This window comes from Camelus dromedarius, chromosome 13 (assembly GCF_036321535.1).
Source record: "Camelus dromedarius isolate mCamDro1 chromosome 13, mCamDro1.pat, whole genome shotgun sequence".
NCBI classification, from domain to species: Eukaryota; Metazoa; Chordata; class Mammalia; order Artiodactyla; family Camelidae; genus Camelus; species Camelus dromedarius.
Window position 1 is genome coordinate 66916081 of NC_087448.1, and position 27486 is coordinate 66943566.

The window sequence follows — 27486 nt, forward strand, 5'->3', positions numbered from 1 at the left end:
CCCAAAGCTCCTCCCATCAAGTCTGTTATAGGCACTTCTCCTTGATGGCCAGGGTACAGATATGCAAATCTTTCAATACCTTTAATTCCTCAAACCACCAGTGTTATGCATATGCTATTCTCCAAGAATGCTTTTTCTTTTTGCACAGCCAGCTCCTTCTCTTCCTGTAATCTCTTGAAGACCCTCCCTGACTTCCATACCTAAAGCACATCCCCCTCTCAGAGTCCTGGGGCTTGGGGTGCTCAGACATTTAAGATTGAGAGATATTTAGGGTCAATTAAAGAGTTAAGATGGGGTAGGACAGGTATGAGACACAAAGAGGTAAACAGGGCAGCTGTTAAGTGTCTTTCACTAACATTTTAGGTTTTCCAAAAAATCATTTTCCCCACAAGGGATTTTCCTCCTCCCGTCCTTACTTTCTCTCAAATACGGCTAGTTTTATGTAACCCTGGGCTATACTGAGATACCTACCCAAGGACTGAAAATGTTATCTGATTACCCCAGTTTTCTCCTTCTATATTAGTGTGCTAAAATTAAGGCAGTAAGCTGGTATCCTATAAATCTTATAAATGCTACCACAAAGATGGAGCCTGAGTCTACCTAAACTTCTCAGGTGACACCAGAATCCTCACAGTTCTTTCAAGTTATTTCCCACCCTTGCTCAATCTACCAATCATAGCAAAGGCTGCAATCCTCTCATGAATTACTAAAAAACATCTAGGAAGCGGCCAAGTCCTCCCTTTACTCCCACCTTTCCTTCTGAACCATCTAGTCCATTTGGGGTCATGCTCTATCGCCATCTCTCCCTCTCCTCTGATCACAGCTGTGCACACACATTCCTTTTAATTCCCTTGATCAAAGTCCAAGCCCTGATTTTCTCATAGTTTTCTCATTTTCAATGTTGCTTCATTTAAAAGGAAAAAAAAAAAAAACCCTAAAATAGTCAACCTCAAGGACAAAGGAATAGAAACCACTCAAGTCAGTTTAAATAAAAGAGGGAATTTATTAGAATAATACAAAGGTTCTTGCAGGGATTCCAACAGCGGAAATGGGTTAAGAGCTAGAAGCCCGCCCTTCTGAAGGACATTCACATACTTTTACTTCTGGGTTTTGCAAGATCACAAATAGAATATCCTAGAGGTCAGTGCTCCCTGTACAGTGCATAAGGGGCTAGAATGTGGATTCACTTCTGCTTGCTTTCTGATCCTTATACTCCTTTATGCTGGCCTCAAACTTGTCAAGCACATGCTGGCAGACATTCATGAGCTCAGTCAGGCCTCTCTGAAAGGGTTCAACAGCTGGAAGGGCACCTCGAGTCTGTATGCGCAAGTTAATTTTGCTCTCTGAAGGATGGGTTGTGGTGTAACCACAAAATTCCACTTCCGGGTTCTTCATGATCATGTAACGAAGAGAGTTTCCTAGGGTATGGTCCTCCTCGTGCAATACAAATGTCACACAGTGTCTATCTGTTCCAGCTGCCTGGACCATTTCCAGGGCTGTCTTCCTCTCGCCTTCAGCCATTGAGGTCTTCAATCCAGATATTTTTCTACACACATATTTTTTATAAAAATGAGATCATACTGAACATGGTTTTGTAACTAGCTTTCTTTCATCTACTATATCACAACTGCAATGCGTTATTACTCTAAGGCACTCCACTTACCCAGAACTATTAGCATTAGCCCTTTATTTTCCTGCCACCACATATCCTACCAATAAATATTTTTGCCTCCAACTTCTCCCTACTCCATTTGGCCATCCACATGGCCACAAGGGGAATGTCCTTAAATCAAAAGTTTGCTAAAATATTCTTTCGGTAGAGTCAAAAGAAAGGGATAGGATTAGCATAGGTCGAGTCCTGCTAGGAGACGGAAAGGGATTTGAAAGGCGTAGAAAAACGCAATTATTATAAAAATAGAAACTAAAGATCAAAGTGCAGGTCCAGCTATGGCCTCCATGTGCAGACGGTAAGGAAACTAGAATGGAAAGTCTGAGAGGAGTCACTCAAGCAGGAGGGAGAATGAGCACTCAGCGCACAGAGTGGATTAATCAGCGCTCTGTCCAGAGGAGGACCTTAGGCCGCAGTTTCTGGAACTTACGCCCGACCAATACATCCATCCCATCACTCGGGGAACAGTGGCCTGGTGCGTGATTTTGCAACTTAGCTTTATTTATTCTTGCTGTTCCAACAGGGGGTGGGCAGTTTGGGGACTTAACTCTGGTCTCACAACTCGTCTTCCCTCCCCAGTATCTACTGTACTGAGCGTCTCCCCTGCAAACAATCCAGGTCCCCCCCATCTCTTCCCAATCGGGGGCCCTCTCCCCGCCCCGGCGCCCACTGCTCTCCCCTCGCCTGTCCTCCCAGCCAGGCCCTCGCTGCCACGCTGGGCCGCGGAGGCTGAGGCCCCAGCCGGCGGGCGGCTCCCGGTGCAGGGCGCGGCCCGCTCCTCCCGCCCCCGTCCTCGGCCGTTACCTCTCCAGCTCCTGGTCCTCTTCCATCGCGGGGGTGGCTTCCGGATCCTCAGGTGGTGCTGGCCGGCCGGAGGCTCTGCCCCATACCGCGAAACGTGTAGGCGCAGCAGGAAGGAAGGAAGGACCGACGGAAGAAGCGCAGACGGAAGGAGGGAGGAGGAGCCGCAACGACGCGAAGGCCCGGCCACTGGGCGGGGCGTGGAGGCTCCGCCCGGGGCCCCGCCCACAGGCCCCGCCCCCGGCGCGACAGGGGCGGCGGCGTGGCCTGAGCTGCTCACCTGAGGTCTGGGAGCTAGTCTGCCCGCAGAGTTGGCGGAGAGACAGGTGGCGTCGGGCTCCCGCCCCGCCCCGAGGCCGAGACCGGCCTGTGGGCACGGGAGCTCAGCCCTTGGCACCTTCCCCGAGGTGATGGCGAAGGGGCGGGGCCTTACCTGTCGCCCCAAGATCACCTCCCTTCTTAGGGCCGGAATCAGGCCTCTCTCAGTAGCCTCTCTTGCTACTAGTCCTGCGGGGGCGGGGCTGCTCCCAAGGGGGCACTCCCAACTCGCCGAGGGGGCTTCACAGGACAACAGATTTACTGTAGCTGATCAATACACTTTGATGAATTTCACAACAGAATGGGATGGGTTTAAGACGGTATTTGACTCATCCAGGATCTTGCAGCTGCACAGCTCAACTGGGTCAAAGGACAGCGTTTGTTTTTCATCTTTTGGGGGAGGAGTGAAAGTTTGGAAGGAAAGTGTCCCGTCCCACTCCCCTCCGTTCCACACCCCCCCACCCCGAATCCTTTCTCCTAGGATCTTTTTTACCCCTGGAGTACGTCCTGCCTCGCTTTGGACGTCTTTTTCCTTTTACCCTTTTGGCCTCTTAAACCTCCTCACCTGTGAAACCTCCCGCTCACCTTTGTTCCCAGGTGCTCCTGCCCCCGCCTCGGCAACCTTTCACCACCCAGACTCGCTCTCCGCCCTCCTCTTCCCTTCGTAACTCTCCGCTCCCCGTCTCCTCAGGTGTTTTTCGCTAATAATCTTTCTCCTTTCCGGGCTCTCCTGCTCCCCTCGCACCCCTCACCCCGGCCAGCCCCTGTCCGTACCCCCCGACTCCCGCTGTCCTCTCGCCCGACACGCCTACAGTTCTGCTTTCCTGCGCCACCTGTTCTCCTCACCCCACCCCTCGATCCCCCTAGCTGTCCTCCGCCTCCCCCAGCTGTTCCAGTCCCCTCGCGGCGGTCGGCGGTGAGCGCAGAGACACTTTCCGAGCGCGTCTTCCTCTGGGGAATCAGGCGAGCGGCGGGGACTGCCGCGGGGTGGGGGAGGGAGGGCGGCGAGGGGCGGAGTGCGCTCACTCTAACCCAAGTGACGTCCCCGGCCCGGCCCGCCCCCGAGCTCTCGGATAGGCGGAACAGCTCTCTGGCCCGCCCCCTCCCGCCCTGTGCTGTTGCCGATTGGCCCAGGTGCGTGTCGGGTTGTGCGGCGCGGCCCTGGCGTTCGCCCCGGGGAAGGCAGCAGGGGCGGTTGAGAAGTGAAGTCTTGGCCCGAGTTTGCTTCTTGCCAGGAAGTCCGCGGCGGTGGCGGCGGCGGCGGCTCCCCGCGGAGCGGAGGCCGGCTCGCCCCGCGTTCCCTCAGCGGGCCGCGGAGAGCCGAGCCGGCGCCGGGAACCGGGCGCGCCCGGGGCAGCCGCGCTTCCCCAGTGAGTAACTTTGCCCTGCCCGCCTCGCCCTGCGCCCGCTCGCCGGTCCGGCTGCGCCTCAGGTGCGGGCGTCGTGGGGTGTGGGGCGTCCGGGAGGCGGCGGGAGCGGCGCCGCAGCGTCCTCCGCGCCTCTCCCCGCGCAGCCGGGCTGCGGGGACGCGGGCCGGGTGTGGGGCGGCCGCGCCGGTCCGGGGAGGGAGGCACGGGCTGCCGGGAGCCGGGGCAGGCGGGCGGCTCCCGGCAGTTACCGTTTGGTGGCTGAGGCTACCGGGTTGCTGGTCATTGCGTCGTTCGCTCTAGTTTTAGGGAGGGGAGAGGTGGGGATGAGATTTTTGCTCGCTGTGTGTATGTTGTCGTGAGCTAGAGTTCCACTAGCTGCCCTGGAAGGGAGGGGGCGAGATCAGACCCTCCGTCCCAGCCTGTTGCCTGTGAATTCTCAGTGCTCCCTTTAGGCTGCAGAGGGTGGGAGGGAGGTTGGACATCCCCGAGGGGGTAATTTCAAAACTGGGGTCTAGATTGGGAAGCAGTGGCACACAAAGCACCGCTCAGGAACGTCAGCACTCGCGTTTCAAAGCTTCATGCCGTGTTTTAGACGAAGGGCTTTTGACTGAGATGTAGTGTTTCTTCTGAGGTTTCTGTGTCCCTTTAAGGTTATGAATCAAAACGTTCATATCTGCCAGGATCTGCAGCACACTCATCCATGGGCTTAACTGTATAGATGTTTCTTTGTAAATCACAGAAACCAGAAACAAAGTTGAGTGAAACACTGGCGGTTGAGGAGGAAACAGTTGTGAGCTTCGGTTTATTGGAATTGCCTTCGCTTTAAGAATTTCACCTTCTAGCGGCAGTGGTACTTATTTGTAAATTGGCCATCGTCCCAGGACAGATTTTGATTTTTCTTCTTCCCTTTACTGTGTGGCACAGCCCTGATGAAGTTAATCTCAGTAGATGAATTTTATTTACCTGGATAGATTTGATTCCCACCTCCACACCCTTTTAGAAAATGGACTTTGATCTAGTATCCTTTTTGGCCTGTCAAAGCTTACTTCAGCCATGAATAACAAAAGTTTTGCCTTTTTAGCTTGTCCAAGTCCCACATGTGAGTTTTCCCTTAGGGGTAATAAAATGTAAGCCAAATCGGAACCAAAGCAGAATAACCCCACTTCTAATTTGGCCCACGTGTGTGTTAACATCCCTAATTCTGTATCTTGTTCCTCTCCTTTTCTCACCAGGTTATAAACTTGTCATTATTTCTTCATTCAGCAAATTGTAGAGGGTCTTCCGCATGCCAGGCTTGGATGGCAGGTGTCACCTCTTGCCTTGAAGTAGCTCGTAGTCTTGTTTGGAAGCTGATCTGTACCTCTGTTGTACCAGCTTCCGGAAAGCAATCGAAACAAGCCCTGTGGGAACTTCAAAGAGGGAGCATTTCTGCTTGGAGTTGGTTAGAGAAGGCCTCCCTCAGGCACTTACTCTTCAGATGAGTGTGGGCTTTTGCCAGGTACATTCTAGGCAAAGGGACTAGCGTGTAGGATTTGCATTATGAGAGCTGCCTATGGTGAGTGGCTGAAGGACATGCTTGGGGTTGGAGTAGTAGCCAGGTCTGGTGGATTATTCATTTCAGAGCACTTCGCGCTTTGCCTTGCTTATGGTAGGCACTCAACTATTTATTGAACTGACTTAAACAGAAACATGAAGGATTTTGCGTGCCTAGATAAGAAATTTGAATTTTATCCAGACACTATACAGAGCTGCTAATTTTGAGCAGGAGAATATTGTAATAACATTTGTATTCCAGAAAGCTCTCTGCAGCAGTCTGAAAGATGGTGGGGGTCCAGATGGGAGGTAGGGAGATAGAGTAGAAGTTGTTACACTATAGGGTTTAAGGGCTCAGCGCTTCTCAGTTCACATTATCTGGTTAGACTCTGGTCTGTCACTCATTCTGTAACCTCTTTCTTCCTCAGATGCTTCATTTCATAGGGTTGGAGGATAAAACTTGACAAATATGTATATTACTTAGAATAGTGCTTGGTACAGAGTAAGGACTTGGTAGATGCTGGGTATTATTCTGTGGGAAGGCAGTGGAGGTACGGTGATGTGGCATTTAGGAGGTATAATTGGTTGGACGAAGTAAGTGACTAGAGATGATTAATGAGTGGGATGATTCCCAGGTGTTTTGACTTGGGGGCATTGGCGTATACTGGTTAAGATGGCTGTTGAGTCAGGACAGGATTTGAATTCCATCTCTTTTCCTTAGAATTACTATTCTTACTGAACTTTGGTTTCCTGACATTTAGGAAATGAAGTACTTGTCTAGTAGGTTTTGAGGATGAAATGAAATTACACATGTAATGCCCTTGGCAGAGTACCTAGCACATTTCAAGTGCTCAGTAAATATTAGCTGTTCCTTTAGTGGTGATGACATTAATGAGCTAGTGGAACACTGGAAGACAGGAGGAGGAGCCGTTAAAAACAACTGATGGTAGGAGTGGGGAAGGGAAGATAATTAGTTTGGGAACAGCCCATCGAGGTGTCCACGGCTGGTTGAGAAGTCTGTTATGCAGTTGTCACCTAGATGTGTCTGCCAGGAGTTAGGAAAGAGTGGGAAAAAAAAAAACAAAACAAGAGTTTACATAAAGCCATTGTGGGTGTGGTCAGCTTTAGGGAAGATTTGGGGGAAGGGAAGATGATGTTCTGGCAGTGGCAGATGTGTTGATGTTGAATATTAGGCATCTCTTTCCTTAAAATGCATTTTGGTCACCATCACAAGGGAACTCCAGGCTCATGTAATTTGGTTGGTTCTGTGTGCTTCTTTCTTCCTCTTCCTCTCCTTTCTGGTTCCTCCTTCACCCCCAAAATCCAAGTTTGTTTTTTTTTTAATTTTATTGTGCAGAGCCATTTAACTTTTCCTTGTTTATAGAGCTAAAGTTCACTCCAGACCCACCTTCCTATATCAGAATCCAGCAAGGTTTCTAGAAGAATCAAAGGTCTCATTTCATAGATTTACTTAGGAAGCAATATTGGTTTAAAAAAAATATGTATTTGTAAATATATATATATATATTTATAAACTTTATATTTATCTGTGAATATCTTGCATGTAAAATTATAGTTGTAGAAGACTTAGCTAGGCCTAGGAGGACCCTCTTAAGGAGCCTGGGAGATTTTCAGAATAAATCTCCTTTAGCTTTCCTGTCATATGTCTCTTTTCCTCAGAAAGTACAAAACAGTGGGGAAAAAAAAAGGTTAAGTTTTCTGGTTGGTTGGAGTTAGAAGAAATAACTGTTTTGTGTATTAACTGCTGAGAAGTATTTAAGAGGAATTTTTTAAGAAGTAAATGTTCATGATGTACGTTATGATAATAAATGCAGCTAGTTAGTATGTTTTTTAAAGAGGCAGGTTTTGTACGTTCCATCCTTCATTATGCATTCTTTATAAAAGCAGGGATCCTGTTTTGCTCACTGAAGGAGAATCCCCAAATACTTAGAACCATAAATATTAATTTATGCCTGAATAAATGAATTAGATCCATTGGCTTTGATGTGTGTTGGCTCACAGACTTATCCAACTCTTTGGAACAACGATTGATCAGAGGGAAAACAGAAGAGGAAATTGAGCCAGCAGAGAAGGTTAAAGTACTTCATGTACTTAGGGGGAAGATCCTGGAACTGTGAAGAATTTATGGCCATTATGATTCAGTGATTTTAGTGCCAGCTGCTGTAATTATTTGCATGGTTCCCTCTTTCTCTCCCTTTTACTTGGACAGTTTTGGGGTGTAGTAGGGAGGAGCAGACTTACATGGGGTTTTCCTTTGTTCAGAGTTAAACTGATGACAGCTGTGCCTTAGCTTTGTCCTCTTACTGGCATAACTCTAGAGTAGATAGGAGCTTGATAAGAAAAAGATGGGAACAGAAGTGTTGTGGGCAGAGAGGTTTTGAGCATAGTTTACACCTTTATCTTTCCAGCCTCGAGATTTAAGACTGTTGCTTCTGATAATCAGGAGCCCTCAGTGGAGAAATTATTATGTGGAGGAAAATTTTTTTCCCAAAATTGGACTAGGAAGGAGAAAAGAGAAATAAGTGCAGAAAATAGGCAATAGGCAAGTAAAACTAACTATATATACAAGTATACAGTAGTCAGTATGTATAGTGTATATATGAGTATACTGTAAATTATCATGTGTCCACTTGAAAAGCATACAGCTTTTATGCAAAACAAACGAGGTTTTAATTTTTTTCCTTATTGAAAGAGTAATCTTAGAATTCTTTTAAATAACAAGTTGCCCTAGAAGTATAATAGGGGCCATTGTAAAGAATGTTCCTAACCAAGTTATGAGTGCCTATGTCTTATGTAAGATAAGGTGTATTTGGATTTAATAAAGCTTCCAAAGGCTCTGTTGGTTATTTGTTTTACAGATAAAAGTAAAGTAAGTCTGATACATATTTATACCCCTTCCCCCACTCACCTCCCCAAATTGAGAGTTTGGCTGCCAGTCTTAGAAATGAATCTTTTATCAGAGTTCTTAATCCTGTTCAGGTAAAGCACATAAATAATTATTGAACAAATGAAGTCCTTCACTTTTATCTTCCTTATTTCATTGTTTTACTGTGCCCATTGCCACTTTTCTTCCACATGGTTTTAACATTTGAACTTTGACATGTGGGCTTTGTTGGCCCTAATAAGCACCTTGTTCTTCATCACTCATGGATTATTCTAGACTTTTGCCATTCACAGACCCTTCATCCAGCTCCCACTTCTGCAGGCTGCAAATAATCTGGTCAGTTCCTGAGCACCTGGTTTGATTTAGCAGCTTTCTGTCCCTCCCCTACCCAACAGATCTAGATAAGCCTCAGGTGTGTTAAAGGCTGACTTTTCCACGTACCCTTGATCCTTTCCTTCAAAGTTGCTTTTAAGAGAGCTTCATCAGTTAATACCCTTCTATATTTAATCTCCCTGCTCGCTTTTTCCCACCAGCCTGTAAATTTGCTCCAGTCCTAAATTCATAAGACAAAGCTCCATTGACCCCACATTCCTTCTAGTTACTGTTCTTAAAGCATAACAAAATATTTTAAAATTTAACATATTTAAAGCAATATATTAAAAATGTATTAACATGTGGTCAATATAAAATTGTTAATAAGATGTTTGACTTTTTTCATATTAAGTATTTGAAAATCTGGTTATACAGTTGAACTTTGAACAACTTGGGGGTTGGGGGCACTGACCCTCCTGCAAAGTCCAAAATCCACATGCAACTTACAGTCAGTACTCCACAAACCACAGTTCCTCTGTATCTGAGGATTCAACCAGCTGCACACTATATAATATTTACTGTTGAAAAAAAACTGCATATAAGTGGATCTGCATAGTTCAAATCCCTGTTGTCTAAGACTCAACTGTATTTTACACTTAAAGCCTTTCTCAATGCAGATACTAAATTTTCAGTAGATAAAGTGAAAGGAATCTTACCAAAATAAGAATTCAGCAGAAAAATATTTTACACTGCTTCAGTTTTTATTGTAAAAAAAAAGTATCACATAAAATTTATCATCTTAACCATTTTTAAGTCTACAGTTCAGTAGTCTTAAGTATATTCACATTGCTGAACAAGAGATCTCCAGACCTTTTTCATCTTACGGAATTTAAACTCCTTATCTGTAGCAACAGCTTGCCATTTCCCCCTCCCCCTTAGCCCTTGGTAACCATCAGTCTATTTTCTGTTTCTATGAATTTGATTATTTTAGATAACTCGTGTAATTAGAACTATATAGTATTTATCTTTCTGTAATTGGCTTATTTCACTTAGTGTAGTATAATGACCTCCAGGTTAATCCATGTTGTAGTGTGTGACAGGATTTCCTTCCTTTTAAAGGTTGAGTATTCCACTGTATGTATATACTACATTTTGTTCATCCATTCATCTGCTGATAGACACTTGGGTTGCTTCTACCTCTTGGCTATTGTAAATAGTGCTGCAGTGACCATGCGAGTGCAAATACCTCTTTGAGACCCTGCTTTCCATTCTTTTAGATTCCAGTACTTTCAATCCAAGAAGTGAGATTGCTGGATCATGTGGTAATTCTGCTTTTAATTTCTTTGGAAAACCTCTATACTGTTTTCCATAGTTGCTGCACCATTTTACAGTCTCATCAACAGTACTAAAGGGTTCCAGTTTCTTCACATCCTTACCAACCTTGTTACTTGTTTTTTTTGATAATAGATCTTCACAGATGTGTAGCGATATGTTGCTGTGGTTTTGATTTGTGTTTGATGATGAGTGATGTTGAGCATCTTCTCACTGCTTGTTGACAAATGTGTATCATCTTGGGGGGAATGTCTGTTCAAGTCTTTGGCCCATTTTTTAATTGGGTTATTTGATTTCCATTGTTGATTCGTAAGCATTCTTTATATATTCTGGATATTAACCCTTTATCGGATATATTATTTGCAAATATTTTCTCCCACTCCATAGGTTGCCTATGTGAAATGTTATTGATTGTGCCCTTTGATACGCAGAAGTTTTTAAGTTTGATATAGTCCCATTTGTCTATTTTTGCTTTTGTTGCCTGTGCTTTTGGTGTCTTATTCAGGAAATCTATGCCAAATCCAATGTCATGAAGTTTTCTCCCTATGTTTTGTTAAAGGGATTTTATATTTTCTTAAATTCTTTTGAGTCAAACTGTGGATATGATGTAAGATAAGGGTCCGAACAAAATCCTTTGAAGGTATTTCTGAGAGCTTATGTAAATAAAAGGGAAAGGTCTAAAATATACGGAAGAGTTTTACCTTCGGGGATGGATGGCATTGATTATGCTAAGACACAGTTCTCAAATGGTGCTGAATACAGTTGACAATAGGGGTTTGAACTGTGTGGGCCCACTTAAACGTGGCAACAAATAGTGCCGCAGTAACACCAATCTGCGGTTAGGGAACTCCAGATACTAACGGCCCCCTGCAAAGTCATTCATGGATTTTCAGATGTGGAGGTGGTGGTTGGCGGGCATTGGTGCTCCCAACCCCCTGCGTTATTCAGGGGGCAACCTAGTATATTCTAGTGTGAATTTCTCTGTCCCTTTTGTTTATTATAGTTATGAAACACCAGTATGGAAACAATCAGTAGTCTAGGGCTAACTGAAGCTAAAAAATAAAAAGTTTGGGAAGAAGCCAGGTATTGGACTGCACGTGACTGCATCTGATACCCCTCCTGTGTAAAACGTTGCCCGCTAGTTGCTGAGTCTGCCTTTTAAGACCATTCTGTCAGGGCCATTTACTAAGATTTCAAAAGTATCCATAGCAATTAGATCTCATATGAAATATTTATTAACCTCATTAATTTCTCTAATTTTAGGCTTTGTGCTTTCATTTATAGATGAGATACATTAATTGATACTTCAATAGACTAATTTCAGAGTTTGTTAAAAATAGATATAATTTTCTGGGTCTCTGACCTTTTTCCAGGTATATGAAATATATTTGTCAGCATATTTGAATGATTTGTCTGCCTTTGAGGTATATAATAATGTTAAGAAAGCTTTCAGGATTTATTCTGAGTCTGGATGTTTTTTCATGCTATAGCAGCTTTTTTGTACACAAAGGACTAAAATTTTTTTTAATAAATCTGTTTTGCAGGATTACAGAAGGGTGATAAAATCTCAGTACTCTTAAACATCAAGGTGAACTTCTAAATAATATATATTAACTTTTTTTTCTTATAAAAGGTTTACATGTGGTAAAGTTGCTCAGTATGATTTTAGTCTTTCTAACTGTGACAGTGCGACTTAATTTACTTTATTGCCAGTTTGGATTTGCAGGCAGGAAGTCAAATCTGGTTCTGGAGGAAAGCAGAGTAGACCATTAAGTAGTTCTTAAGATATTTATTCATAGTATAGCATTCTTTGTGTCCATAAAGTATTACTCTTTTGGTTACTTGAACCTTTTGAAAACAAAATTGTTATGTTCATAAAAAACAAAGAAATTGTTTCAAAGAATACTAGGATTTATGGAAAGATATCTATCTGGAAGATAAAGCTTAATGTCCTTAATAATATTTCTAGTTCAATTTTAAAATAGGAACATCTCTGTCTTAAAGAATATCTTTCTATTTGATAAAATTGAAAAAATCAGAAATTGAGATGTCAGACTACAGTTTCATTACAATTATTGTATTTTGATGCAAATATGATATTTAAATAGTAAAACTTAAGCATAGAGAACTTTGTGGCAAGGCAAAAGTTAATAGTTATTTTTATAAATTATAGGTAAAGAATAGTCTCAAGAGGAAGAAAAATTCCAGCATTTCATGATTGTGCCGGTCCTGAGATAGCTAAGTAATAATGATGTGTCTTTCTCCCCACTGGAAATTTATTGAGTGCCTCTTATATTCCAGACACTGTCCTAGATGGTGAGACTGCAGTGAGCAAGACAAGTGAGATCCCTGTTGTTGTGGGGTTTACAGGCTGGGGGAAAAGGGGCAAGATAAACAGCAAACCAGTAAGTAGACTGGTGAGAAGAGGGAATGGCAGATGCTAGGACGAGTATGTGCCAACGTGATTGCCTCTCAGTGGTCTGTTACACTGGTGACTAAAATCTACAGCTGGTCCTCAGATTCAGCTATTTCAGCTATTAATTTGTCGTCTTCACCAGAAAACTTGTAACTAACACTGCTGAAAAGACACAGACAGTGTCATCTGTGTTTCTTGCCCTCTTATACTCTCCCCTGGAGATTCTCACTGTGAAATGACTAACTAGCAAAAGTAGGAACGAAGCAGAGAAGCAAGCCATCTGGAAAACTGCTTCTCAGATAGCTTGGCTTTTCATGAAGCTGAGAGCTTGCTGAGTTTGTACCTGTCAGTATCTCAACAGAACTTACTAGTTGTGTATGTTCTGAATTAAGAAAACAAAGCCCTACCAGTTATTAGGAGAGGGAACAAGGGAAAGTGATTTTATCAATCCTTGAAGTTTTATTTTAAAGTTTCCCACATCTCTTCAAAAACTATCATTGGTGTCACCTTAGAAAGAACACTTGATTCGTAACTCAGCTGATTAGACAGTCTTTACAATCAATGTGTAAGACTTTTGTGCCTTGCTTTCCTCCGTTCATAAGAATTTGGACTGTGACCCATGACTCATCAGTTGATGTTGTGCCTTTTTAGAAACAAAGAATGCAATAGCAGATTTCCCTTAAGGGGCAGTAGTGCAAGTAAATACAAGAAAACACAAATTTGTCTGTATCTGCTGGTGTTATTACAGCTGTATGTTAAACTGATTCTTAGAAAAGTGTTACAACCCTGGACGTTTCAACGAGCTTGAATAGAATAGGTATAAACTATGCAATGTCTTGAAAATAGATTCTCATTACGCAGCAGTCACAGCATTTCTCCCTTTTTAGTGGTATGAAGTCACTTTGCAGATAAATTTGATACTTAATATTTAGGCTTGTGTTTTATTTATTTTTGAGACAGATGAAGCAGTAAAGAAAAAGCATTGTCTTGGGCATGCTACTTCATTCTTAGTGCTCCATAAAATTGTTTTTATTTCTGATGTGGTCTTTTGTTTGTTTGCTTAGCTTTTTAATTTCATGTGTGTAAGAACCAGGCTCGGCTGCTTTCTACTTCCTACTTAATTTCCTTTTGTAGGTGCCCCGCCACAGTATAGTTCCATGCACATAAAAGTCAGCCTGTACAAGTAGATACTTAAAAAACAAGTCTCTCGCATTCCTTGATCCTAGCCGCCCAGTTCCTCCAGGGTTGACCACTGTTAGGAGTGTTTTGTATATCCCTCCTAGTCATGCTTTGTGCATATAAATTCATGTGTATATCTATGTAGACATATTTTTAAACACATATGGTTCTGTACCTTGATTTAAATTAGCTCAAAATTTGTGCTGAGTTCCTGGTCTTTTTGAATTGTAACTTAGTCATCTTTAATTTGCTTGCTGGTCTCATCTGAATTATATTACCTTAAAAAAAGTGTTTCTCTTGAACATGTAAACATTACCCTGCAGAGGTTTTCTCTGCTGGATACAATTATAGAAAAAAAGATTATTTGAACTTTTTTCTAAACCATAAATCATAACCCTGCTGCCTATTCCTTTTTAAAGGGAGTGCTGATGAACATAATAAACATGTCATGATCTTTATGATGACTTAAGAGATAATGGAGCGTTTTCTAGTTTCCTTTGATCTTGCAAATATAGTACAACCATGGAAGAATAGCTGTTTGGTACATTTTAAATTTTACTAAAAATTAGCTTAGTTATTAGGGAATATCTCAGTAAAAATTACTACTTGTTTAACAAATCTGCTTGCTAATTGGAAATGTCTTGGTGCATTTTACAGTGTTCATCAATTCTATAGATTGTTTTCTATAGATTGTATGTTTGTAGTGGGCACTCTTAGAATAGCTTTCATTTTGAGAAGTGTTGAGTGCATCAGTTTTATTCTAAGTGGGGGAGGGGGAAAGGCCGTCTTTTCCTTGAATTCAATTAGAATGTTAGATCTGGGTCGGGGGGAAGGTAAATTATTTTCAGTAATTTGAGTATCACCCTAGAGGGCTTTAATACTTCCACTGTGTACGCCTGCCTTCTGTTGTGGAATGTAAATGGACAGAATTGTAGAACTACAAACATGAACCATTGTGATAACATTTGAGTGACAGCTCTGTGGCCGTCACTCTGCTAGGAGCTTGAAGCATCCTGCACATCGCCGTTCACCCAGTGTGCATCACCCAGCACACATAGCCCTTGCTTAAGGGTTTCTTTTCTTACAGTGATTCTACAGTTAGGCTTACATGTCTCCATGTCATATGTACTTTGTTGAGGGAAGGACCGTCTTGCTCCTTCCTGTCAGATACAGTTTTTATCCCCTTGCAGGTATAGATACCTCCACTTGCGCTGTCTAGGATAGTCTCTACTAGCCATATGTGGTTTTTAAGCATTTGAAATGTGGCTAGTCCCAGTTGAGATGTGCTTTAATATAAAATGTATGTGGAATTTCAAAGACTTAGTATGGAATAAGACTGTAAGATACCTCATTACTTCTAAAAATGTTAATTACATGGTGATATAATTTTGGATATATTGGATTAAATAAAATGGTATTAAAAGTAATATCACTTGTTTCTTTTTTCTTAATGTCACTCCTAGAAATTCTAAATTATACATGTTGCACGTTTTATTTCCATTGGACAGTGTTGATCTAGACCCTTGATCCCTCTTTTTTTTTCTTTTTGTCAACCAAGCCCCTCCTGTCTCAACCTTGCGAGGCAGTCAGTGTGACATAGAGCTTGAGAGCTCACAATCTGGAGTCAGAGACCTAACCTCAATTCTTTCCCTCCTTTATATATGCTGGGTAATGTATCAGTGGTTTAGAATTAATAATTCATTTAAAAAATATTGATCATTCCCCATGTGCCAGGCAGTATGCTTGGTGCTCAGCCTGCAATGCTGAGCAGAGCACAGGCCCTGGATTCAGCTTCCAATCTGGTGGGGAAGATAGATAGTAAATAATCATGCAAATAAATAATTACTGTGATAAGCACTAAAATGGAAATGTATAGGGTGTTGTAAGATGGAATTTTATTTTTCCCCAAGAAATCACATCTTGACAGACAAGAGTTATCTAGGAGAGGATATTGGAAAAGAGTATTCCAGGCAGATGAAATATTTTCAAAGGTCTTGAGTCAAAACAGGGCATGACACTTTAAAGGAACTAATAGAAAGTCTGTGGATTGGAGTAGTGAAATCAGTGAGGACTGTGGTAAGAAATAAAAGCTTGAGAGGTCAGTCAGGACAAAATTATGTAAAGTTGGTAGGACTTTGTAGTGTGTTAGACACGGAAGGTGAGGGAGGGGGCAGCATCAAACACGATGTGTCTACATGGCAAGGCTGGTGATCTCGTTCACTAGAGGAGGACAGAGTTTTGGTGGAAATGATCTTGGAATTTGGTTTTGAACTAGTTACAGTATCTATGAAACAACCAGGTATATATTTTGTTTTATGAGGCACCTCACCGCAAATAGTTTTCTTCTGTGGCTCCTTTATATTATCTCAATCTTGTACGTATACTATATCTTAGGAATTTCTCTGGTCCTTATCTGCCTAATAATCATTCTTGTTTCTTTAGTGAAATATTGAGATTGGCAAGTTTAGTAATATCGAGATCAATTATCTTCTTAGATGTTACTCGAGCTATATTTAAAAATCCACACTGAAAGTTTATTGTTACGAAATACAAGTCACAATGTGATATCAGTAATCATTGATGTTTGCTGATGCTTAGTTCTTCCCTCACTCTGTACTACCCCTTGATGATAGCACATACCTACTTCTCATAGTCTCAGTGCCTCCTTACACTACTGGCTCCTGAGCATGTATCCCCAGTGCAGACCTGTCCTGTCATCACCAGACTTGGATACCCCTATTTGGATGGATGTCTCTTACAGGTACATCATATTCAAATACGTCCAAATCCAAACTCATGATCTCTCTTCCACCAAACCCTAGTGAGTGGCACTGCTGGCTTTCTGTTTTAAAAGCCTGGGATGTGTTTTTCTCTGACCCTCACTTCCCCACAATATTTAATTCATCCATCTAACCTAAATCTCTCAAATCTCTCCCTCCACACTGTCACTGTCCTCGCTCAAGTTATCTTTTCTTCCCTTAGACTAATCTACTGGCTTTTTAACTGGACTCCCCTGTTCTTTCAGACATCTCTTTAATTCTTAATTCAGTACATCCAGAATAAGATTTTGAAGTACAAATCTCACATTGTCATTCTCCTTCTTAAAACCCTTCAGTTGCTTCTTTTTGTTTATAGAATGAAGACCCACATCCTTAACATTGTTCATGGTTCTTCGTGTATTAATCTTATCCCTGCAGACTTCCCAGCTTTTCCTCAATTCCTCTGATGAGCTGTTTCTTTGATCTTCAAGTCTCAGTTCAAACAGCACGTTCTCAAGGAAGCTTACTTTGAAGCTGCTTGTTGTTTATGCTTTTCTAGTAATGTATTATGAATTCTTATTGGTTTATACATATTTGTGTCACTGGCTTCTTAGTACCCTTGTACTAGACAAGCTCTGTAAGGGCAGGGACTGTCTGTGTCACTCTCCATCGTGACCCGATCCCCTGGCACAGTGCCTGGCGTGCAGCTTATGACTGAGAAATATTGAATGAATTGTGAATTTTCTGGTGCTTAATTTATGTACCTGTTTCGTGCCATGTTTAGTAAACTGAAAGGGGTCAACAAAAGGAAGTGTTTCTTTTAAATACATTATGTTTTACTGTTAGGTTTTCTTCCTTTAGATTGTTCCCATGGAAACAGCAACCAAAAGATTGTCTGGGTTGCTGTAATAGTCTCTGGGTAATATTTGCTGCTATTGTTAACCAAGACTCAGAAATTTAAATATTTAGATCTCTGTTTATTGAGTGAGATCCAAAGTGTAAAAATTTAATTTGAGGGAAAATTGTTAAATATTCCCTTTTTTTTTCCATCCTTTTGAAGTTCTTCCTTTCTATTAAAATAGTTTGCTGGAGAGCAAAAGAGTTGCTAAAGCACGAGGACTGTCCTCTTTCTACTAAATGCCTTTGTTGTTTTTCGTTTTTTATTTTATTTATATTTTATTGAAGTATAGTCAGTTACAATGTGTTGTTGTTTGTTTTCATTTGTATTGTCTGTCATTTATTTTTTTTTCTTTCCTATTGAATGCTTTGTTAATAAGTATGATTAGTTGACCTTTACATTGTTGAGCATAATTATATAGTCTGTAATGTAAGTGAACTTCTCTTACTAGGAATCGTAAGTTCAGATTGCACTGAGGATGCTAGTAGGGATAGAGGCAGTTAATATCTCCAGATTATTTGTATAACCCAGAGACACTGGCAAGAACAAGCACCAGGTGGGAATCTAGATCTTGAGACATGAATATACAATGTAGTAGTAGATGACCTTGGTTGACAGTGTTGTCACAATGAAGACACATAAAGGCTCCTTTTGTACCTTAAAAGTTAGGAGAGCTTTAAGCATGGTTTAAACATTAATACAGTAGTCTCTCATTGTTTTTGGAGGATTAGTTCCAGGGGATACCAAAATCCAAGGATGTTCAAGTCCTTTACATAAAATGGCATAGTATTTTTGTATAACCTAGGCAGATCTTCTGGTATACTTTAAATCATCTCTAGATTGCTTATCATACCTAATACAATGTAAATGCTATGCAGACAGTTGTAAATACAATGTAAGTGCTATGTAAATAATTACTGGTTCATGGCAAATTCAAGTTTTGCTTTTTGGAACTTTCTGGAATTTTTTTTTTACTGGATATTTTCCTTCGAGTGTTGGTTGGTTTCAGAACAGATCTGCAGATTCAGAATCTGACCATACTGAGGGCTGACTGTATACCTTTTATATATGAAGGTTGCATTCAGAACTTTGTAAAAAATTTTGTGGCCCATGGCAAATATAAGTGAATGTTTTCCAAGATGTTTTTAGAGGAATTGATGGACAGCTCAAAAATTGAGATGCTATATGGTTTTATGTTTATTCAAATTGATTTTGATATCTGGATATGGAAACATAAAGTTAATGAATTTTGTGGATGTAAACAGGAATGTTAATTTTGAAGGCTTCCTTTTATTATAGTAAATATTTTAATGGAAGTACAAAATTGTGGGAAATTCCTGTGAGATTAAGAAGTGAGGTCCACTTAGCGTTTTGACCCTAATATAAATGGCAATATGTGCTTTCTCCTGGAAAATAGCCTCCCTGATGCTAACAACAAAAGATAAGTTATTCCCCTGTGGATCTAAATCCAATGATTTATATGAACATATATATGTGTGTATATACATGTGTATTTGTGTGTGTACATGAATATGAAAATATGTATATGGATATGTGCATATTTTGGCTTGTGCAATCTCTGCTTATTTACTTTATGTACTCAAGTATAGTATGTACTTAAAAAATTATACCTCTAGAATCAGAGTGCTTGATTTGAATCATGGTTCTATCAGTTACTAGCTTTGGGATCTTGGGCAACTTAATGTTTCTTAGTTTAAGTTTCCTCATCTGAAAAATGGGAATGCTGGTGATATTAGTATTAAACTCAGGATTATTTTGAGGATTAAATCTGTTAATTACCCAAGATAGTTAATACTATGCCTGATGTATAGTAAGCACTCAATAGGTATTAGCTTTTATAATCATCTCCTGAATCCATTTCTTTTAGATGTCAAAATTACCCTCATAAATTAATCCCTGTTTAATTTAGACTGTTTATCTCTTTATGACATCAATCCTGTCTCCATTTGTCTAACAACAAAAATGCTACTATTATGTCCCATCACCTGTTCTTCCTTTCACTTGCTCTCATTTTAGTTGCCTGTCTCTCAGTCTTTTTCTGGCTACATTGTGTTTTCCTTTAGGTCATTTGGCATTGATATTTCAGCAGGTGTGGGCCATAGGTGTTGACGTGGTTGTTTTGCCTTTTAGTTATAAACAATGGTGAGACTCCTCCAACCCCCTCCCTTGCTCCCGCCCTAGCCAGTCCTGTGCCTGCAGGAATGTTTGAGCTGAAAGAAGCTTTATGGGTTGTCTAGCCCAGTGGCCAAGTTGTTCAAAGCAGGTTAGGGCTCAGATTACAATTCCTCCTGAGGATGGACTTTTTTTTTGTAATTTCTTAAAAGATATTTTATTTCTCAACAGAGTATAATTCAAGAGTAAAATGTTAAATGGGCTAGTAAATTGGGGAAATATCAGGAAATTCTTATATTTATGACTGAGAAACTAATCTTAAATTATTGGGAGTGTAGGTATATTTTAAAGGGAACTATGAGAAACGTTCGGTTCAAGTTCTTTTTTCTTGAATATGTCTGTGCTGGTTTTGGTATGCTAACCCCTTCTCTTTTACCATCTTGCCCCTCTGTTTTTCAAAATTTCTGCATCCTAAAATGCTCTTCCTAGACCCTTCCACCTCTTATTAGACATTTCCTTAGTTCAAGTTCTCATTACTGTTCATCTTGACCATCATTGTAATAACTTCCTGTTCTGCCTTCCTTCATTACTGCCATACTCGCCTTATCTATCTCAGACCTCCTGCCAGGTTCTCCCTGACCTGCAGACCTACTCGCCTCGTGTCTTGACTCAGAATTCTCCAGTGGCTTACCCATCCCTCCCGCTTGCTCTCTGTACCACAGTCCATCCCTCTGTCCACCCATCCCTCACATACACACACACATGTGTGGTGCTCCAGCTCCCCACCAAACACCTCTCTTTAAAGCTCTTGTCCCTTGGTCCTGATAACTTCCCATTGAGACACCCCCCCCCGATGAACCTGAGCCAGAGCACTTCTCTAAGACACCTTTCCAAATGATCACCATAGAAATTCCTCTTTTTTCCTTCTGCTTGCATAGCTCTTTGTTCCTCTTCTAGTCTACCTAACCCAGACACCCTTATGTTGAATGTGTGCCTCTCCATTCATGTAAGTGACCACCTGTCCTGAAGCATTGCCCTAACTGGGTGCCTGACTTTGTCATGAAATAGGAAGACATGGTTTTAGGGAGGCTGACTATCCATAAACAAAAAGATGGGTTGATTTTTCATAATCAGGCCTTACAGATTTTTCCCTGTAGCAGACACCACCCCCTGCCCCGCGTCTGGGGAGTTTTTATTTTAGTCCCTGTAGCAATAATCTAATGTTGAGAATTTTACGATCGAGAATGTGAAAAACAGGAAGGCTGACAGAAGCCAGATTATTTTTGAGAGTAAAATACCTATTTAGGGCAAGAAGGTACCTTCAGAGAATCACTTTCATGTGGGCAGGTTAAACTTTACAGAGGCATCTTACCTATACGTTGTCCTGGGAGTTTGCTGGAAGTGTCCTTGTTAAGTCAGCTCCATTCAAATGTATTTCTTTGTCACAGGCAAGCAAAAACTAAAAGAGTTTAGCAACACTAAACCCATGCTAAAAGAAATATTGACAGGTCTACTCTAAATAGAAAAGAAGCAGGATGCTACAAAAATGAGAAACTCATAACTGGAAAGGAGATAACTGCCATGAATTACAAAAAGAATAAACACAAAACTGTAGAAGAAGACATCTAAATCATTAAGAGTGGGAGAGGGAAGCAAGGAAAGCCACTGTGGAACATAGTACGGAGATTCCTCAAAAGACTAGGAATAGACTTACCATATGACCCAGGAATCCCACTCCTGGGCATAAATCCAGAAGGAACCCTACTTCAAAATGACACCTGCACCCCAATGTTCATAGCAGCACTATTTACAATAGCCAAGACATGGAAACAGCTTAAATGTCCATCAACAGATGACTGAGTAAAGAAGATGTGGTATATTTATACAATGGAATACTATTCAGCCATAAAAACTGACAACATAACGCCATTTGCAGGAACATGGATGTTCCTGGAGAATGTCATTCTAAGTGAAGTAAGCCAGAAAGAGAAAGAAAAATACCATATGAGATCGCTCATATGAGGAATCTAAAAACAAAACAAAACATAAATATAAAACAGAAACAGACTCATAGACATAGAATACAAACTTGTGGTTGCCAGGGGGGCGGGGGGTGGGAAGGGACAGACTGGGATTTTAAAATGCAGAATAGATAAACAAGATTATACTATATAGCACAGGGAAATATAAACAAGATCTTGTGGTAGCTCATAGCGAAAAAAAATGTGACTGAATATATGTATGTTCATATATAACTGAAAAATTGTGCTCTACACTAGAATTTGACACAACATTGTAAAATGACTATTACTCAATAAAAGTTAAAAAAATGTATTTCCTTGGCAGTATCTTAATTAATGATTCATTCCTTTATTTCACTTTGTCTTCTGTTATATACAGATATCCTTAGAACAAGGATGCCATATTAATTTTCATAAATCATATACTGATCACTTAATTGAGATTTATTTCCTTAAAGAGATTTTGTTTGAAAAAGAAGTAGATAAGGGTAGAGAAGGTAATAATTGAAATGGGGGAAGGAAAGGACATAGGAAAGCAGGGAAATGATTAAGAAAACAGAATCTATGAAACAGAATTGATCTAGGGCCTGCCCTACAGGTAAGTGTAATGTACCTTCATAAGATGCTTTCCTTTTCACCATCGTTTCCACTAGGATTTGTTTTAGAAATAAAGTTGATTTAGCTTTGTTAAAAGTAGAAAGTTTGTAATAATAAATAATGAATCTGTAAACTTTGTGTACTAAAACTTCAGTAATCATGTAGATTAAAAGGAATCCTCACAATTTATAAGTAAAAATAAGTATATAATGATAGTTGAAAATATTTATTTTTGTGGAATGGATTTCTGACCTGTGCTTTAAGGTTGTTCTCTAAGCCAAAGGTTTTCTTTTTCCTTTTTTTTTTAATTGAGGTGTAGTCAGTTTACAATGTTGTGTCAGTTTCTGGTGTATAGCACAATGCTTCAGTCATAAATGAATATACATATATTCATTTTCATATCCTTTTTCACTGTAAGCTACTGTAAGATATTGAATATAGTTCCCTGTGCTATACAGTATAAACTTGTTTATTTTATATATACCAGTCAGTATCTGCAAATCTCAAACTCCCAGTTTATCCCTTTGCATATCCCTCTCCCCTGGCAACCACAAGTCTATATTCTATGTCTGAGTCTGTTTCTGTTTTATATATAAGCTCTTTTTTTTTTTTTTTTTTTTTTTTTTAGATTCTACATATGAGTGATATCGTATGGTATTTTTCTTTCTCTTTCTGGCTTACTTCACTTAGAATGACATTCTCCAGGATCATCCATGGTGCTGCAAAGGGCATTATTTTATCATTTTTATGGCTGAGTAGTATTCCATTGTATAAATATATCACAGCTTCTTTTATCTAGTCATCTGTTGTTGGACATTGTTTCCATGTCTTGGCTGTTGTAAATAGTGCTGCTATAAACACTGAGGTGCAGGTGTCTTTTTCAAGTAAGGTTCCCTCTGGATAGATGCCCAGGAGTGGGATTGCTGGGTCATATGGCCAAGATGATCTGCAGATTTAATGCAATCCCTGTCAAATTACCCAGGACATTTTTTACAGAACTAGAACAAATCATATTTAAGTTTATATGGAATCACAAAAGACCCAGAATTGCCAAAGCATTAGTGAAGGAAAAAAATGAAGCTGGAAGAATAATCCTCCCAGACTTTAGACAACCCTACAGAGCTACAGTCATCAAAACAGCATGGTGTTGGTACAAAAACAAAGGTTTTATTTTTATAGGCATTTTGACTTGAACATCTGTCTGCTTTCCACACTCCAGTGAAATGAATAAAATGAAGAGGATGTACTTTGAAAACATTTTTCTGCCAATAACCACAAATAAAACTGAAACTTTCTTTTGTTATTTCAAATTTTGATCAATTCTGTTAGTTCTCTTGAAAACTATTGTGAAACATGCACAATATATTGAAAATGGAGACTTGAGTCTGTTCAGCTACTAGAATTGTGGATAGGTACTCAATTTTATTTCTCAAATACCCAGCCTAGCACATAGTGGACACTCAGTAAATATTTGTTGGATGCAATTTAATTGACTGCAGTATAATATCAATGGCCATGAAATGCTGTATCCATTCAGAAGCAATGTCCTGAGATAATATTTTGAAAAGACTAATAACTTTATCATCAGCCAGAAATTTCCTTGTTTCTGTGTGTGGGTAGAATGTTTAACTGGGAATAAAATAGGCAGCCACCATTTTGATACCTTTATGTTAGAAAAACTGGTTTCTCTCATGCTTAACAAAAGCTCTCATTGGTAGTTTTATATGTGCATAAATATTATATGTAAATATAATTTATGTATTTTTTATAGAAGTAGTTAGGCAACATTATTTGAAATGTGGGAATTGTGGTAAGGATGGTCATTGTGGTCATTGGACCCTTGGTGATGAGCAGATTGGGGTGGGTGCCAGATGGACTAGCATGGTCCATGAATCGTAACAGTAGGTGGTTGTAGTTATGTCTGAGATGTAGAGAGGCTAAAAACTTAGTATTTGGACTGTAAAATCATAGGCTCTTATAGGCATAGGATCCCTGGGCTTAACCATTTTGAGCTGATCAAAGAAGTTCTCTTGACTATTTAGGCTTCTCATTGGCTTGGAGAGGGTCAAAATAGGACCCTTAGATCTTAGGAACTTCTTCACAAATAGAATTCCACAGACCTGGTGAGCCCCTTTTATGTAAAAAGATTAGCTACAACTGAATGAGCTCTTTCTGCACTAACCTTAGGTGTTTGGCCTAATTCTGGACCTCCACGGTTATTCATCCTGGGGAGGCATGGAAGGATAGGTTCTGGTCAGAGTCACGTGCCTGGCTGCACTGGTGTGGCTTTCTGAGTATGTGGCTTCTGGATAAATCGTTTGTGGACATATGGTGCTTCCTATAATAGGAAATTGCCATTTTCTTTGATTCCCTTCCTCTGGAATCTTCTTGGTCTTAACCCATCCTCTTTTAACACCTCATGTGGTATGTTACTGAAATCTACCACTTTTGAGAAAGTTTAATATGGACACTTTCTTGGCACATGAAGGAGATAATCGTGCCAAAGAGACCATAAATGTGTTCATACTCGAGCCACTCTGTGCTCCCAGCACTGCACTGTAGGAGGCCTGCAGACTTGCCAAGAGGTCAGGGACATCCGGACAGCCCCTGCACGTGCCCCCTCCCTGTGTAGGTGCTCTTATTTTCTTTCTTTCCCTTCTTCATTTACCAGTTTCACACAGTATTTTATTAACTTGAAGAGTATGCATTGCTTCTTAAATAAACAAGTGAACTTGATTTTTATTGTGCATGTTATACAAGGCCATTTTAGAAAACTTTGGCAATATATAGAGGTCAACATAAGAGAATAAGTCACCTGTGAGGCCCATCCCAGTGAGCACCGCTTTCAATGTTCTGCATACTAGATTTTAAAATACAGACAGAATATACTAAGGTCTAATGTAGTTTATTTTTTTATTTGACCAGTCGGCCAATGATTTATAATTAACTGATGTAAATGGGCATAATATATGGCTTTAAAATACTGAAGTAAATATTTTAAAATGATAAACATATTTATGACTCCTGCCCAAAAAAGGGGCAATTGCCTAGGCAGATGGTAGTTAGAAGATGATAGTGTTTGAGGGAAAATGTTCTAAAAAAATCAGTAATTCACTTACATTCACTCCTTTTCTATCAGAAGTTAATATACTCAGTAATACCGTTTTTATATATTTTTTATTTTCTCCTTTAACTTTGAAATTTGGTATTTATAGTCTGAGGCATTTGTGAATTATATGGTATAAAAACTGACTCATCTACTGTGCTTTTCAGTTATGAAGCACACAGTTAATATTTTCTATTTACATTTGAGTAGTTAATAGCATTTCATCTACTTTAAAAATAGTATACATAACCTTAATGTAATTGCAGTAAGCCAAACTACAAGTTGTTGTATGATTAAATAATATTTTTCATATTGTACACTTCACGCCCCCACATCCATCCAGGCCTGCGTATATCCACAGCACAATGATTTTCCTGCGTATTTTTGTATTTCTCCAACCACTGTAAAATATAGCTAGGACACAGTCAACATCCAGAAAAGCAATAAGCATACGGTATTGAGCCGTTTATACTGTATGTTAGGACATGCTTAATAACAAGAAATGCTATGAATATAAGGTAGCTGGTAGTATGAAATAATTTTTAATGTATGTCTATTTGATTTTTTTAAGGGAAGTATAATTTAAAATTTTCTTTCTTAAATAAAGACCTAGGAAATATGGATATCTTTCATTTTTCCTAAACTAGGTTTCCTGCTGGTCAAAAGACTATAGGCATTCTTAAGAATGAAGAAGCATTTCTAAGGTGTTCTGATGAACTCTGCATATATTTGGTACATCAGGGAAAATGATATAAGCTTCCAGTAATTATAGAAAAATGTTCTGCTTAATTTATTTTCTACTAGCTTATGTTGAATATCTATCCTAATTTATAGTTTTTTTTTCCTAAAAATGTTAAGATTTGTGTGTGTGTCTGTAATAGTTTATAGATTAATCCAGATTAAATCAGGTAATTTCTAGGAACAGAACAGTTTCTCATGTTGGGCTACTGATCAACAGATATTTTAAAGTAAATAATCCTAACTCAGCTCTCTAAATAAATAGAGAAGTTTGAAGAAAGAAGCAACAATACATACATGTTGGAGGAGTCAAAAGTAACAGCTGTTTTATGTGTGTAATGTATAGTTTAATTTAAATTTTAAGATGTGTTCTTTCAACAAGACCGTCAGCTTTTATGTTTTATGTAGGATGTAGGAACAGTTAAGAATTGTGAAATCTCTTGTTTCTTAGATTGTCCTTGTCTAAATGTCTCTTAATATTAGTGATAAAACCACTAAAATATCTAATGATAATTATTACTACTTCCTAAAAGCTTCTCATTTTATCTGTAAGTAGAGGCTCCTATCAGGACAACAAAGCCCAGTGTTTAAGGATAAGTTCAAGAACTGTCAGTCTTTGAGAAACCTAACAAAAATCTACATCCCATATTTTAAAACAGGTGTTCTCCAGGGAAATTTTCCAGAAGTAACCCTTTTCTAGAGTATGATTTGAAGATAGTTTCATCTTACCATAATTTTTCTCCCTTTGTGTATATGAAAATGGTAAATCTCACAGGTAAAATTTACAGGCAAAACTAACCTATAAATTTGTAAAGTGTAAAATGTTATAAAGGTAAGTTGAAGCGATGAATGGTGATGCTACAGTGAGTGGCAAAGATCATGAAAGGCATGTAGATACCACCCAGAGTGGAGGGCTCACCAACCAGTGGGAATCTGATTCCTTCTGTCTCTTCTGTGTAGCACTTATATTTCTCACAATAAATGTAAATGTAAAAATTGGCATTTTTGGTCTATGAATGTCCCACTTATGAGTTTGGATAGAGTGATTTATTTCACTGGAACTGACCATTCTTGAGTAGACAAATCCATTTGAGTGTTTTTTGTTTTTTTTTTTTTAATATTCTTTTTTTTTTCCATTCGGGTTTTCAAACTGACAAAGCTAGAATGCAGCTGTGGTGACTTAACACACTGTGTCATTTAAAGATCATTCTTTAGAAAGCCACCTAAGTTGTGGAATACTACATGGAAAAGACTGTTGAGCACTGTAGATGTTTGTGTCCACTTTGTGGCACTGAAGCTACGTACTTTGTTCCTTTTCCAAACCTCACCATTGGCTCCTTTTTAGCATATGGTTCCTAATAAGCTTGGGTGTCTGAATGCCCAGCCTAGAGCAGATTAG

General features: G+C 39.8%; 3 protein-coding genes across 7 annotated transcripts in view; 1 reads left to right on the plus strand and 2 right to left on the minus strand.

Moving 5' to 3' along the window:
* LOC116157157 (protein POLR1D) overlaps positions 1 to 2606 on the minus strand; it is a 35918-nt gene extending 33312 nt beyond the window's left edge. Inside the window, exon 1 of the mRNA XM_031465802.2 lies at positions 2474 to 2606. Within this exon, the coding sequence (XP_031321662.2) occupies positions 2474 to 2499 (26 nt within the window). The 5' untranslated portion in view covers positions 2500 to 2606. The remainder of the gene's footprint in view (positions 1 to 2473) is intronic.
* On the minus strand, positions 984 to 2606 carry LOC105086579 (RNA polymerase I and III subunit D). The gene is made up of 2 exons (XM_031465800.2): positions 2474 to 2606; positions 984 to 1546 (listed from the first exon to the last, which is right to left on the minus strand). The coding sequence occupies exons 1-2, from the start codon at positions 2497 to 2499 to the stop codon at positions 1171 to 1173; spliced, it is 402 nt and encodes a 133-aa protein (XP_031321660.1). The 5' UTR covers positions 2500 to 2606; the 3' UTR covers positions 984 to 1170.
* A 1438-nt stretch (positions 2607 to 4044) lies between these two features.
* LNX2 (ligand of numb-protein X 2) overlaps positions 4045 to 27486 on the plus strand; it is a 64452-nt gene continuing 41010 nt past the window's right edge. For 4 of the 5 annotated variants that reach the window (XR_004141077.2, XR_004141078.2, XM_031465796.2 and 1 more), the window contains exon 1: positions 4045 to 4158. The gene's annotated coding sequence lies outside the window, so the exon portion shown is untranslated. Of the gene's footprint in view, positions 4221 to 27486 lie in introns of all 5 variants that reach the window. The other variant, XM_031465797.2, reaches the window with a different exon arrangement.

What these genes read in the sequence shown, in the direction of transcription:
- LOC105086579 (XM_031465800.2), bottom strand. Translation starts at nt 2,499, where the DNA reads ATGGAAGAGGACCAGGAGCTGGAGAG. An exon ending in GAGGACCAGGAGCTGGAGAG is followed by an intron (nt 1,547 to 2,473) that starts GTAACGGCCGAG and finishes ATATGTGTGTAG; the next exon opens with AAAAATATCTGGATTGAAGA.